The 13,667-nt window shown below is 28.0% G+C and overlaps 4 protein-coding genes across 4 annotated transcripts; 1 reads left to right on the forward strand and 3 right to left on the reverse strand.

The window, feature by feature from the left end:
* Positions 1 to 176: 176 nt before the first annotated feature.
* On the reverse strand, positions 177 to 5,971 carry OCT59_029447 (uncharacterized protein; the record flags this gene model as incomplete). Its single annotated transcript, XM_066144002.1, has 24 exons — positions 177 to 496; positions 582 to 819; positions 907 to 1,408; positions 1,464 to 1,568; positions 1,652 to 1,757; positions 1,842 to 1,940; positions 2,008 to 2,130; positions 2,191 to 2,324; positions 2,406 to 2,766; positions 2,847 to 2,914; positions 2,979 to 3,058; positions 3,154 to 3,262; positions 3,334 to 3,486; positions 3,584 to 3,794; positions 3,865 to 3,960; positions 4,047 to 4,270; positions 4,353 to 4,513; positions 4,588 to 4,707; positions 4,778 to 4,974; positions 5,057 to 5,117; positions 5,190 to 5,258; positions 5,336 to 5,441; positions 5,531 to 5,652; positions 5,810 to 5,971. The coding sequence occupies 24 exons, from the start codon at positions 5,969 to 5,971 to the stop codon at positions 390 to 392; spliced, it is 3,714 nt and encodes a 1,237-aa protein (XP_065994699.1). The 3' UTR covers positions 177 to 389.
* A 217-nt stretch (positions 5,972 to 6,188) lies between these two features.
* On the forward strand, positions 6,189 to 7,293 carry OCT59_029448 (uncharacterized protein). Its single transcript, XM_066144009.1, has 3 exons — positions 6,189 to 6,456; positions 6,538 to 6,824; positions 6,896 to 7,293. The coding sequence occupies exons 1-3, from the start codon at positions 6,192 to 6,194 to the stop codon at positions 7,034 to 7,036; spliced, it is 693 nt and encodes a 230-aa protein (XP_065994700.1). The 5' UTR covers positions 6,189 to 6,191; the 3' UTR covers positions 7,037 to 7,293.
* OCT59_029449 (uncharacterized protein) lies at positions 7,102 to 9,537 on the reverse strand (the record flags this gene model as incomplete). The annotated part of the gene is made up of 8 exons (XM_066144016.1): positions 9,010 to 9,537; positions 8,682 to 8,920; positions 8,272 to 8,602; positions 7,905 to 8,000; positions 7,679 to 7,836; positions 7,302 to 7,587; positions 7,182 to 7,234; positions 7,102 to 7,110 (listed from the first exon to the last, which is right to left on the reverse strand). The coding sequence occupies exons 1-8, from the start codon at positions 9,188 to 9,190 to the stop codon at positions 7,102 to 7,104; spliced, it is 1,353 nt and encodes a 450-aa protein (XP_065994701.1). The 5' UTR covers positions 9,191 to 9,537.
* Positions 9,538 to 10,355: 818 nt separating this feature from the next.
* Positions 10,356 to 13,574, reverse strand: OCT59_029450 (uncharacterized protein; the record flags this gene model as incomplete). Its single annotated transcript, XM_025318109.2, has 16 exons — positions 10,356 to 10,635; positions 10,703 to 10,822; positions 10,912 to 11,261; positions 11,339 to 11,453; positions 11,523 to 11,647; positions 11,725 to 11,824; positions 11,926 to 12,036; positions 12,133 to 12,271; positions 12,364 to 12,473; positions 12,571 to 12,677; positions 12,766 to 12,874; positions 12,962 to 13,045; positions 13,137 to 13,199; positions 13,270 to 13,312; positions 13,391 to 13,454; positions 13,529 to 13,574. The coding sequence occupies 16 exons, from the start codon at positions 13,572 to 13,574 to the stop codon at positions 10,492 to 10,494; spliced, it is 1,830 nt and encodes a 609-aa protein (XP_025176919.1). The 3' UTR covers positions 10,356 to 10,491.
* Between the last annotated feature and the right edge of the window lie 93 nt (positions 13,575 to 13,667).

Here is a 13,667-nt window from a genome sequence, read left to right on the forward strand (position 1 = left end):
ACTTCCGTTTCAAAGCTGTCATAATTCCATGTGAAAATGAAATGTCAAATATAGTTAGTATACATAAGATAGATGAATTTGAATGTTTGCCGGCGCCTTGTCGAAATCGGATTGCAATTGCTATGATCGATTTTTTTACTAGGTGCTTATTATGCTTATTACCGAAAACTTATTTTAACTTGATAACTCGATTTTTATTGGGTAACTAACTGTCTAATAATCTAATAACAGCACAATGTATCGTTATTAGGCTGTTGAATTTAATAATTCAGTAATATATAAATAAATATAATATAATCTGTAATAATTGCTATTCTTTAATAATACAAATTCTTTAAATTATTACTATTGATGAACTAAAATACAGTAAATATCAAATATACAATTCATTAGACATTAAATGACATAATGGAATCTTTAACGTGTAATTTTACGGTTCTATCAGCTACCCATTCAAAATAAACGGATTCCAATATTGAAGCAACAGATAAACGTGCTAAATTTAAATATAAAGATCAAAAATAAATAAATTAAACTGCCAACATTAAATCGGTTAATTTTAATATTATTGACAAACTCACCATCTTCACCAAGATTAAAAGCGAATGTTTTAGAAGTTCTAATAGAACTTAATAAAGGTGTTTTTCTTGATGTTCCGTTACCATTTCCTCCATTACCGTTCGTTAATGATCCTGCTATCATTCCTAACAAACCAGGGTTTGGATTCCATACTCTTACTGTACCTTCTTCCAATGAACAAGATACAATTAATCGTCCATCTCCTGAAAATGTTATTGCTGTAACTGATTTTGTATGCCCCTAAATCAATTTTTTTTTTGTGAAATAATTATAAGTCTCAAACGAATTTTATTTTCTAAAACAAAAATATCTCCTTTCCATATTTACCTCTAATATATGCAACCTAGTTGCAGTTCTTAAATCATAAATTATTGAAGCACCTTCAAGTGTACCAATAGCTAATTTTTGTGATCCACCATGAAAAGTAACTGAAGGAAATGTTTTAACCAAATCATGTAATACGCTTGTTGTGGTTTGTAATACTGTATCCCTCATTTTAGGTATATTAGGATCCAGAGATTTTACTACTGCCTCAACTAATCCAGATAAATTAGAGTGCAATAATATTGGCCTTTTACGTATAAAGATCGATATTAGTTTTAAAAATCCTGACTTTTCTGTCGGCTTCTTTGAATCATTGGTATCATGTGTTAATGTCGATATACACAATGGTGTGTTAACCGTGGATATTTGAAATATAGCTTTTTGCGCCATTGCTCTAATTGTTGCAGCATTAGTATCTGTCTCGATTGCAAATGTAAATAAAGTTTTCAACACTGCTACTGCATCAAAATGTATCAATAAAAAAGTTAAAAAGTTAAGGATATAACTATTTAGGTTTCCTAACATTTTTTATTAAGTATTAAAGGATATGAGGCTCCCACGTTGAAAATCCCCTTCCACATAATTCAAGTGCAGCCAGCCGATGTGATAATTTTGAACTATCATGTAATAATAGTACTAATGAAAGTGCAATATTTCTGGCAACGCTAAAACAATCAATTAAAAAATAGTATATTCAGTTTTTGGGTTACTTCAATATCCACACACAGTTAAGTACAAATATACAAACGTTTGTGACAAGTAATTAGGATAATCAGCTCCGATCATTCCAAGCAATATAGTTGATCTTGCCATATACTGATTATTATATATACCCGGAGAAGCTACTGCTGGTACTTAATCAAATCAATTGGATAAAATAAGTAAATCGTGGCTATGAATTTCCCAATAATTATTTGATATTGAACATACAAACTCACAAAATTGTTTCCAATAATCAATTATTGATGTTAATTCTGATGATGGCATATTATTTAAGGCTGATGAAAAAAGAGTTCTTGCTGATATTCTTATATCCTCTAATATAAAAATAATCAATAAAAATAAATAAATTTAACGTCATTTGGCTAGGTATAGTAAGCTTACCAAGTGGATCCTGGAAATATTTAGCATGAAATGCAAGAGAAGAATGATAATATTCTTTCCCAACAAGTTCTGGCAGCAATGATCCATAGTGTGTTATAAGTTCACTTGTATATTTTTCCAAGCCTATAAATATAGATTATATAAGCGCTTTTGAAAAAATCACATGAAGACAAATTTATTTACCTTTCATGGAAAGGAATGAACGTGTCAGACCGACAATCGACAATAGAAGTGAAGCTGTCATAGTTTGTGAAATTTTCCATATTGCTGCACTATCATTAGGAGAAGGAACAGCAAATGCCATATTGCCATTTGCCCTATTTGAATATTTAAGGTTACGATCACCTTTAGTATGTGAAAAGAAAGAATAACAATTATTATAAAAAATTTTTTTTTACCCTCTTAATCCAAATGTTATTCGGTTCGAAGATTTCTTTAAACCTAATTTCTCCGCACATAATTTATCCAAAGAACTGTCAATTCCCCATGTCATTAGAGTAGATATCAAAACTTGAACTGTGCTAGCATCAATAGCTTTAGTTTCTGGCTCAATTGAAGGAGACGTAGAAGTAACTGAGGATGATTGCAAAGCACCACCAGTTGTCCATGAAAATATCTTAGACACTGATGGTTTTTCATCAAAGTCTTCAATTGTTCTTGTACAATTAGACTTTGAACCAATTTGTGACACATGATAATGATAAATATCATTAATAAGTTGTTTGATATTTATTGTAAATATTTGAAGGAAAGTTTTTCCTAATATGTTATCGTCATTAATAAAGAGTACATATGGCTAGGTCACGTAAAACAGAAAAAGAAAGAGTAAGAATATTTACCACCATCAGAATTATCTGTAACAGATGTTAAAGTCTTGTTTATAACAAACTCTTGTTGTTCTACTGAGCTATGAATAAATCAAATATTAGTAATGATCCTTTCCTTAAATGGGTATTGAATAGATATTAAACCTTGTTCTCCATGATGCATCTTTTAACATATCTCTTGCAGCTGAACCTGTAACTTTTTGATAAAGCTCTAATGTCTGTGTCTAAAAATATAAAAATAGAAATAATTATAAGCAGGGATTTATATATATATATATATATATATATATAAAAAGAAAAAAGAAATTTTGTACAAAACCTGCCACATGTGGGCTGTATCATCATTATAAAATAAAATTATAAATCCTTCGGAATTTCTCCATTGAATCTTATTCAATGGATATGGATAACCTCCAAATACATATAAACTACGATAAAATAAGGTTAATAGATGTATAATAATAATATCAAATAAAATGAGAATAAAAAATAAATTTACCAGCTTAATCCTTCTAAAGATATAATAGCCAAAGAATTGTCTTTAGCAACGGATATTACACATCTTTTAAGTCTTTGACATTCATCACTAGGAGGCTCAAAGAAATGAGTGACACTCTGACTGTGATACTTAAATGAAGCAAGTTGCTTTCCTCTGTCACAAAATTAAAAAAAGGCTTCAAATGAATAATAGTACAAAATTATTATATAATAGATAAAATAAAAGAAATAATACACTATAAATAACCTACTCCAAATTCCATATTCTTACTGAACAATCTTCACCACCAGACAAAAGATATTCGTGTCCAAAATTTTGTGAATTTGGTGTATATAAACAAGTTACTTTACCTATGTGTCCTTCTAATTTGTGAATTGAATTTGGTATTGAAGTTGAATTTTGTATTTCTGCTGATTGTGTCAATGCCATTGATAATGGTACAAGATGGATTTCACCATTCTCTATAAAATAATTTTTTAAAAATATTAAAATTTATAATAAATTTGAAACAAAATTAAAAATATTACGAACCATATCCAGTAGCTAAGTAAACATCATACACCATAGTTGTAACTGTAATATTATCATTCTTATGGTTTAATTGCCATATATCAGACAAATATGTTTCTAAGGAGGAAAAAATATTAATTAAAAATTTTTTTTTTATGTTAAGGAAGATATAATGTATTTTTTATAATTTTTCATAAACTTACCAGGAGGCCATTTTAGTTCCCGAACATTATAATTATTCTCACATATTCCAGATTCTTGTGCCATTGGTGATAATGTCTTGAATGCAAATGAGGTGCCATTTATTTGATTGCGGAAAGTAATTAAATACAAATTAGATGCCTTTCCATCAATGCTTGATAATGCGAATACCGTCGTTATAGCAAGACTTTCGTTATCTGAACAAACAGTTTCTAATAACTGTGGTCTATTAATAAGAAAAATATATGTATACATATTACATATCATCAATTATTCAGCACCAAATATACACTATATATTGTCCCAACCTTAACTGAGCCGAATTTGGCATTTTTTCAACATTAGACTTTTGTAAATTAGGTAAAGATGATCTTCGAATAAGCCCTGGCTTTATATGCAAATGTGCATTTTCTGTTGGAATTTTTTTTTCCGTAAATGATGGTATTGAATACAAATAAGCATTGCCCATCTGCGTTTCCCCCAAAGATAATCAGTTATAGAATTTAATGAAAAAAAAAGTAATAGCGTTTTATCATTATTTACCTGATTCCATAATAACATTCGGTTTTTTGAGAGGAAAGCTCCGCTTGCCCAATAAATTCCTTCTTTTGAAGTTCGAATACGTTGAAAATTAACCATCTTTCCTCGACGTATTGTAAATGTCTAAATGAATAACTCGAGTTAATTTTTTTGCAAATTTTTTAAAAAAATGACAATAAATTTCCTCACATACTATAGCGTAACTTCTCGTTATGGCTAGTATAACTCCAATATCATATGGATTACTAATTAACTCTAAGATTTTATCTCCCTGAGCTTCCAGTAACCCAACATTGTCATATTCTTTATTAATATGATTTGATTCATCAAATGCCCATATCTTCAAAATTCCATTGAAATTTGAAGTTAACAATCTTATTTGACGTGCATCTAATTAAATCAAATCAAATTTAATTTAATACAAAATTACAAATTAGAAATAATAATATTGGTGTTAAATATATTAATTTACCTGAATCATAAAAAGGGGTGCAAGCAACCCAATCGTTATGACCGCCCCAAATTCGTACAAGCTAATTTAGAAAATAAATTACTCATAAAATTCTTAATAAAATCGATTACTTCTTTAAGGAAAATAAATTTACCTCTAGTGTTGTGCAATTTAGTATAGTGATCTCATTCGAAAATCCAGAGCATAAAAGAAATTTTGCTGGCTATAAATTAAAAAAAAAATCACATTTTTTTTTTTCGGGAAATATAATTAATTAAAATATTTTAATCTATTAATTACTTGAGAATATTCGGCTAATGGCTTTAAACTTTTTATAATTCCACAAAAAGCTTTAGATATGCTCGTAAGACATCTTCCATCCAGCAAACACCATTTATTGACATCTCTATAAATCGTATATAAAAATAAATTAAATATTGTAATATAATATAACAGATCAACCAAAAAAAACAAAAAAAAAATTAATTTATTTACCCGTCTTTTGAGGCGCTTATTAATACATAATCGTTTCCCGCACAACCATCGGTTTGACCTTCTATAATCGTTAATGCGGTGATCGAAGATTTATGGCCCAAACATAATATTTTATGTTGTAACTAATTTTTTATAGACAAAAAAAAAGAATCAACTTTAGATAAAAATAATTGAGGAAACGTATTATGTATATAGAGTATTTTTAAATTAAAATGATTATTAAGTACAGCATGTCGTTGAGGTAAAAAAAAATAAAAAATAATCGATTTAAAAATTCACCTGAGGAGCTCCTTGCTCGTCGATAATACAACGATATATCCAAATGTGACCGTCTTCAAGACCAGTAACAATATGACCTTCTTTGTATGCAACGGTAGTTATAGGAGCAGTAGGTAAATTAACCCAAAAAGCCAATGGAACAATCAAAGACGACGATGCCATCAAGTGAAAAAAAAAGTAATAAATAAAAATGTAGAAAATTAAATAAAAAATCAGCCCTTAATTTGCTAAAATATGCCGTTTATTCCGAAAATTTCCAATGGATAGGGTGAGAAAATATTAAGTATATTAAATATACAGATCTTCAATCTTTGAAATGCCACATGTCGATTATCACATAATAAACAGAGCGTCATATTCTTTCAAAAAAAAAAAAACGGAGATGATATCAATGATATATCTGTCTTCTCGTTTTTCACAACGAAACCTTCCATTATTTAGACTAACGTTATGTAGACATTTTCCTACTTTTTCGCGTCGTGGACCGAGTAGACGAAGAGATCCAGTAGCTGAATTATATGATATTGAAAATATGCCAGTGTATGAGTTTGATGCAATGACCAAGCCCGGATTTGATATTTTTTTGGCTCAGCAAGAAGTTAGAAATTACTTGAGAAAAACCAAATATGAGCTGCCTCAACTTTCAAGTTAATTATACTCTAATGGATCTCTTTTTCCTGTCTTATTTTCCCTTTTTCTCACCCACTTCTGTTTCCTATCACAAATAGAGTTCGCAGAAGAGTTTATACCGCCTTCACCAACTTCAATTTTATGTTTTAAAAATTCATATTACATAGGAGAATCTTCGCCAATACAAAATAAAGTAGTCCTTACCATAGAATTACATTCTATAAAGGCATTACTTACACAAAAACAATTACATAAATTTGTTTTATTATGTGGACCTAGATTTAATGGGATAGAATTTAAATTTTCTTGCGACAAATTTCCTCATGCTAATCAAAATAAAAAATATTTAAGTGATTTGGTTGATAAACTCTTAGAAGAAGCTAAGGTAAGTTTATTTTTTATAGTTTTGTTCTTAAAAGATCTCCAAAAAATCTCTGTTTATATTTCTTTATTTAGAAAGAAGATGATAAATTTGAAGATATTCCAATGGATACAAGACATATAGAGAAAAGGTTAAAGAAAAAGAAACTGCGGGGACTTAAATTTCCAGTAGAATGGTATAGACCACCAGCAAAGGACACCAAAGTTAAAACATGACAGTACAAGAAACAGAACCCAAATGTCTTTTAACATCTTCATTCTCAATATCATGAGCTTCAAGTTCACCCCACCTTATAGTTTGTGAATTCATTTCAATTGATGAGGCTTTAGAGGCTTCTTCAACACTTAATTTTTTCTCTACTAAAGCCAATCCGATCAAAAAAGATTTTGAAATCATAGTAGCCCTTTCAAACCCTATAATAAATATAATTTAAATAAAAAAACAAATATATATACGTAGAAAAGTTAAGAACAACCATACCTGATAACTTTAAAGAATCAAAATTTTCAATAATATTCTTTAACTTTTCTTTGGTATTTTCGGGCTGTTTTAATCCGCTTATTTTATCAGTAGTTTTAATTTCAACGTTATAAGTGTTTTGTACCCAATCTAATATTGGAAGCCAATACTTTTTTTGTAATTCAACTAATGAATCAGGGTATGGTTCATGATAACAAATAGTATCATTATCAAAATATCTTAACAATCGGTTGATAACATCATGTTTCATATTATCTTTATCAATAGAAATACTAATCAATGACGTCTACATGTGTGTGCATATATATATTTCTGATCAACATTAAAAATATGTATGTAATGTATATATATGCCTAAAAAGTGATTATTTTACTTACTAAAGGTAAAGAGTGCTGTCTCAACACATGATTTTGAGATTCCCATTCTCCAGCTATTAATAATGCTAAATGTTTTTTTGAATAAGGTACAGTTAATTTTGAACCTCCCGGTGTTTTTAATGGTCTTTTGTCAAGTAATATCTCATATGTTTGTGTATCTATAATTAGGAATTATTTTAATATTAATTTCTTAATTTATTAATCAAAATTTTGTTGATATATGTACCTGGATTTAATTGGATGGATACCTGTTTCCAAAACCTTTTTAGCGCTGTCGGTTCTTCTTTTTGTTTATTACTACTAAACCTTCTTTCACTTCGTACTAATAAAGTGGAATAGGGTATTGTTTTTATTTTACTATTAATTATCCTACTAATCGCCGATAAAATTACGGAGTTCATTATTATAAAAAAGTTGAATCATCTGTAATAAAAAAAAAAAAATTTTTTTGACACATTTTATTTGGGTATGATCATCACATGATATCAAAATATCACATGGTATGAATTCTTTATTAAATTTAATTAGTGTTACACTCTTTTTTCTCTTATACTATTTTGTATTCAATAATAATAAAATCCGTAACATAATACCAGTTAATAAAGGAATAATCAAATTATCATCCAATCCCCATAAATCAATTAATTCACTGACACCACCAATTATTCCTGTTAATATAGTTAATGAAGGTAATGATAATACACTTTTTTCTTCTATCCAACTAGCATTTTCAGGATCATGTTTTAATAATCCACTGCCCCAAAATAAATAAGCAGCAATTAATCCAACCGTTATTGCGCCTAGTGTACCAGCTAATGATTTACCATTTGAAAATTTATACGTATAATGTCCCCATCTTCTACCTACAAATGATGCCGCTGTATCACACCACGATAAAATCAATATTGATATTGCTGCTATATCCTTAAATAAAGAAAAATGAATTGAATTTTTTAATTTACTTTATCCTTTATATATAAATAATAAAAAAAGAATAATTTACCTTGGGAAACAGTGTAAGAACACTAATACATCCCATTAAATAGAATATTACCCCATTACATTTTTCAGTCTTTTCTCTTTCTCGCATCAAAAATCCAAATAATTTTACATATATTTCGTTAAATCTTTTATTAAGAAATCTTAATATTTCTGCTAACGATACAATTGAAAACATATAAAGTAAATTATCCCTAACTATAATTGCATCATTACTTGAGTATATCAACAAAACAATAAATCCTATAAATTTTTTAAGAAAAATAAATCAATTCATTAATTTAAATTATAATCTAATAATAACATCAATTATACTAAATTGGTGACAATACCTATAGTGGAATGTAACAATTTCCTTGAAAATTCGCTAACATCTTTATTTTTATTAGTGTTCGTTGCCGTTATTTTTTTTATTTTTGCTTCAGCTAAAGCTGCTAGTTTCTGCTGTATGATTGGGGTTAATTTTTGTTTTTGTATTCGATTTTTTACCGCGAGGTTTCGATGTATTGCCATTTGCGTTATTTAAATACTCTATTAAGTTTTTTTCTATGATAATGAAATTAACTAACGCGTGTAATATATCCCAAATTGTTAGAAAATATTGAAATAGACGAGACCAAAAATATATAAATTTTTTTTCCAAAAAAAAATTTTTTTCTCGAAAAAAACGCGAATAGAAGCTTTTAGAATACAATTCTCAGATTGTAACAATGCATTTATGCCTGACACAACACAGCCGCTTTTTCTCGATCGGGACCGGACTTTATCTCGGCATTTTATTTAAATCTGGTCAAGTAAAGCAGGCTGAAATAATGATACATAAATGATGTAATTTATGGCTAGATAAAGAGATAAAGGATAATAACACTAACGGACTAACCCAAATACCCAATGCTTAAAATATAAATCACGTGCCCGAACTTTTTTTGCTGGGATGTAATTGTTGTATAAATATCTATATGTCGTGTGAAAAAATGGGATTTTTTAATTGGATTACACCAAGAAATTGTCCGTTTTGTTTATGTTAATTTAAATGCTATCATAATAGCTAGATGATCTGGATGAACACGTCAAACTTTAAGTGACTCAAGATACACTCCTTGATGTGACAAAACTGTATATCATAGAACAACATTATCAACTGTCATATCAAATGAGGATCATTTACAGAAAAGTACTTCAACTATTAAAGAAAGTTCAGATGGTTCGACTTTATTATAACCAAACACATTATTAGTTGAGTGTAAAATGAATAAATGATTAAATGGAAATATGAGTGAGTATATACCAATTATCATCTTTCATGCGTGAAGAAACTTTAGGTACTTTTCCTGATTAAAAATGATGACCATGATTTTGTCTAAGGATGGTAGTGATATTCTTGACCTTCGTAAATTCTACAGATGATGAATTCCAATAAATGTGATAAAAAACATTGGTTATACAGAATCCGCGGATTAGTAATAGAACAACTATAAGAGGAGACGAAAATTGTCATATCTAGAAGCAAAACCGTTCTTACAATTCTAAAAAAGGAATGTTCATACTAAAGTGACATAAATCTTTTCCACAAATCTTTTCCTCCACGTGGATTTATCTCGTATTTGCAACATCTAATTTTATAAATCATTACAAGTTCACATATAGAAAAATTGAATTTACGTCTACAATACTCTGTACCAAATCACCTTTTAATAAAGTTACATTTTTTTAGGCTAATTTTATTTGTTATATAACCTCTCTATAATATTTATAGTTTACAAATAATTTGTTATAATAAAAGAAGATAATATATTATACACAGAAATGTCTAGTTACATTGCTCTATTTGAAGGACCAGCTTTTAATTGATTTAATTGATTTGTTAATTTTACTTTATCATCAGATAACTCTGTTATATACTTTTGCATTGTTTCTATTGATTTTTCATGACTTTTTCTTTCGTCTGCAAAAATTTCCTAATATGAAATAAAAAAGATTGTTAATAAAATTTTTTTTTTTTTTAAAAAAAAATTATATATTTACATTTGACTTAGCCAATTCTTTTTGTAATTTAGCATTTTTGCTTTCAGCATTTGCCAATCTACTTTGCATGGTCTCTAAAGCTTTATAAAATCGGGTAGCTTTGCCATCGGCTAATTGTAGCTAAAATATCCAAGATTAATTGAAATTTTATTAGATAAAACCAGTCAAATTAATTTAATCATTCAAGGAATAATTTAATTTATACTAACCTGTTCAGTTAATTGTGTTATTTTACATTCATAATGTTTTTTGATTAAATTTTCGCGTTGTTTAGCATCATCATCTTTTCTTCCGCTCATATCACGTTCTAATGCAAGGAAACTTGCTGCTATTCCGTTACCAGTTGCATTATTATCATCATCATCAGCTAGGGTAGATTTTGCACTTGCAGCTTGTGCCGTTGATTCTTTATTTTCATTAACAGGAGGTTCAATACTAGGATTAACCGGATAAACAAACTCTACCTCTTCATCACTCTCATTTTGATCATCAAATATTTTAGAGGGACCACTTTCCTCTTTTACTTCATCACTTTGTGATGCCGATTTTAATATGGATTCTAAATTCATTAAATAAAACGTAAGTATTTAGCTCAGTATACTCACGCGAAATTGACACCATTTGAAATTAACATACCATTGAATTCGTTTGAATTTAATTTAGAATTACCGACACTATTATTCAATTTAGTACTACTTTGTTCTGATAATGATATATTATTATTATTATTATTTAAATCCTGTGAGGATACCTAAAAATAAATATATTTGTTATTAAAGACGTATTGTCATAAAATTAAGTTCACCTGAATAAGTATTACCTTTTGTTTGTCCAATTCTTCTCTTAGTCGGGAAATTTTTGCTTCTAAATCGGAGACTTTACTAGAATCGGTTTCATTTACTTTGACAAGAAATTCATTTTTTGTTGTCAATTCGAATATTTTGCCTATTTATCAAACTTTAATATAAGTAAAAATTCCGCGATAATTATAATTAAAAATCGAGCTAATCACAAAAACATACTTTGAGCAGATGTAAATTTAATCGCCAAATTTTGTAAATTTTTTTGCCATACTTGACTCGAATTTTTCACTTTTAAACTTAATTCATAAGATAAATCTGGCTAAAAACAATTACATTTTTTTAGGAGGAATTTTAGAACGAAAAAAATAAAATTTCTTCTTCGCAATTCAACCCAATACCAAAATTATTACTATTACTTACATTTTCCTTATTTTCTTTAAGTGAATTCAAATATTCTCTTGTGTTATTTTGTAATAGCCTAAAGCTTTCAATTATTTCGTTAGATTCAGAATCCATCTTTTCACTTAAAGTCTATTGTTGTTATTATTGTGAATGTGGTGATAGAAAATTAAAACATATTTTCAACATTCAAAAAAACCATTAAAATATTATTATATGTCTTATTACATTGAGTTGTTCAGACTGTGCTCCATCTGCTAAACCAAGATTAATTAAAAGAGTTTGTCTAAGTGCATTCAATTCAGCGCGTAATACGTCATCATCTTCCTTCAATTTTTGCTCGTTTTTTTCCATAAGAGCATTTGTTCTATAATAATAATAATAATGTATGTTTAAATATAAATATATAACATAAAGGTCAATCCTAATTCAACAACTTGATGAAAATGATATACATACAATTGTAATTCACGTCTTGTCTCTTCCAATTTAGCTTCAACTTCTCTCTTTTCTAGACGCATCGTACTTAGGGCTTCTTCACTTGCCATGTGTGATCTTGTTAATTCCAGCTAAATTTAAAGAATCATTTTTTCTAATTTAATATCACTAATTAACTTCTTTTTTTATGGTTATTATTATTAGTGAAGAATTTTCATTAAAATATACCTGAAGCTCTTCTTTCTTTTTCTCTAATTCGGATATATTAGATTGAAGGACATTAACATGTTGAGTGTATAAACTGTTAACTTCATAAAGTTCTTTATGCAATTTTTCTGTAATATAATAAAATATGAATAAAATAAAATAAATATTTTTAACTTTTTTTTTTTTTAAAAAAAAAAATGAGATGCAAAAATGTACCATTTTCTTCAATCTTTCGTGTTAAATCAATGGATCTAGCATCAAGGGAAGCTTTTAACTTTTCAATTTCTTTTTTTGTTGAACCCAATAACCAACCAGTTGATAGTTTCTAATTGATTAACAAAAAAGGAATGAGCAACATTCGCACCAATCATTTTACATAATATTCAAGCTAAAAAAAATCAATTCTCTTTACCGCATTTCCTGAATCTTGTAAACTCTGAATACGTTTGGTTAAACGTTCATTGTGAAAATTCAAAAGATCAAGTTGTTGATGCGACTAGATAATTTTTTAATTAAAAAACAGATATATATAAAATATTTTTTTATTTTTTAGTTATATTTTTCATAATTAATTGTAATAAACATACCGCTCGCAACTCTTGTTCTTTTGCTTTGCAATCTTCCTGTAACGATGCATTCGTGACTTGTTCCTATACAAAATCCAGTGTATTAGATTTTAAAAATTTGAAAAAATCATTTTAATTATTGAATGCGACAAACCTTTCTAACAGCCTTTTTAAGAACAGAATGCTGTGCTTTTATTCTAATATTAAGATAAATAATGTTTAAAAAAATGAATTAAATGAATTCTAAATAATTATGAAAGTTTTGATGCTTTTACCGAGAAAATTCTGAGAATAATTTTTGATATTTTTCTGCCAGTTCTTCAGCAGAAGTAACTCCTACTATATGGGGAAGAAAAAACTTGTTAAAAGAAAAGAAAGGAAAATAAAAAATTGAGATAAATTAAAAGTAGAACCTGAAGACTGAAGCGATGCAGAAGCGGAGATTCGGCCTTCACTCATTTTTGATAAATTATTAATATTTTTAATAAAATAAATAAAAATAAAAAATAAAAATAAAAAAATTGTAGAAAAAAAAATATTAAGAGAAATATT

The sequence above is a fragment of the Rhizophagus irregularis genome, chromosome 9 (genome assembly GCF_026210795.1).
Source record: "Rhizophagus irregularis chromosome 9, complete sequence".
NCBI classification, from domain to species: domain Eukaryota; kingdom Fungi; phylum Glomeromycota; class Glomeromycetes; order Glomerales; family Glomeraceae; genus Rhizophagus; species Rhizophagus irregularis.

Excerpts from the sequence above, each read along its gene's own strand:
- OCT59_029448 (XM_066144009.1), top strand. The coding sequence starts at position 6,192 with ATGATATCAATGATATATCTGTCTTCTCGTTTTTCACAACGAAACCTT. Across the intron at positions 6,457-6,537 it reads TGAGCTGCCTCAACTTTCAA|AGTTCGCAGAAGAGTTTATA; the intron begins GTTAATTATACT and ends TATCACAAATAG. Across the intron at positions 6,825-6,895 it reads AACTCTTAGAAGAAGCTAAG|AAAGAAGATGATAAATTTGA; the intron begins GTAAGTTTATTT and ends TTCTTTATTTAG.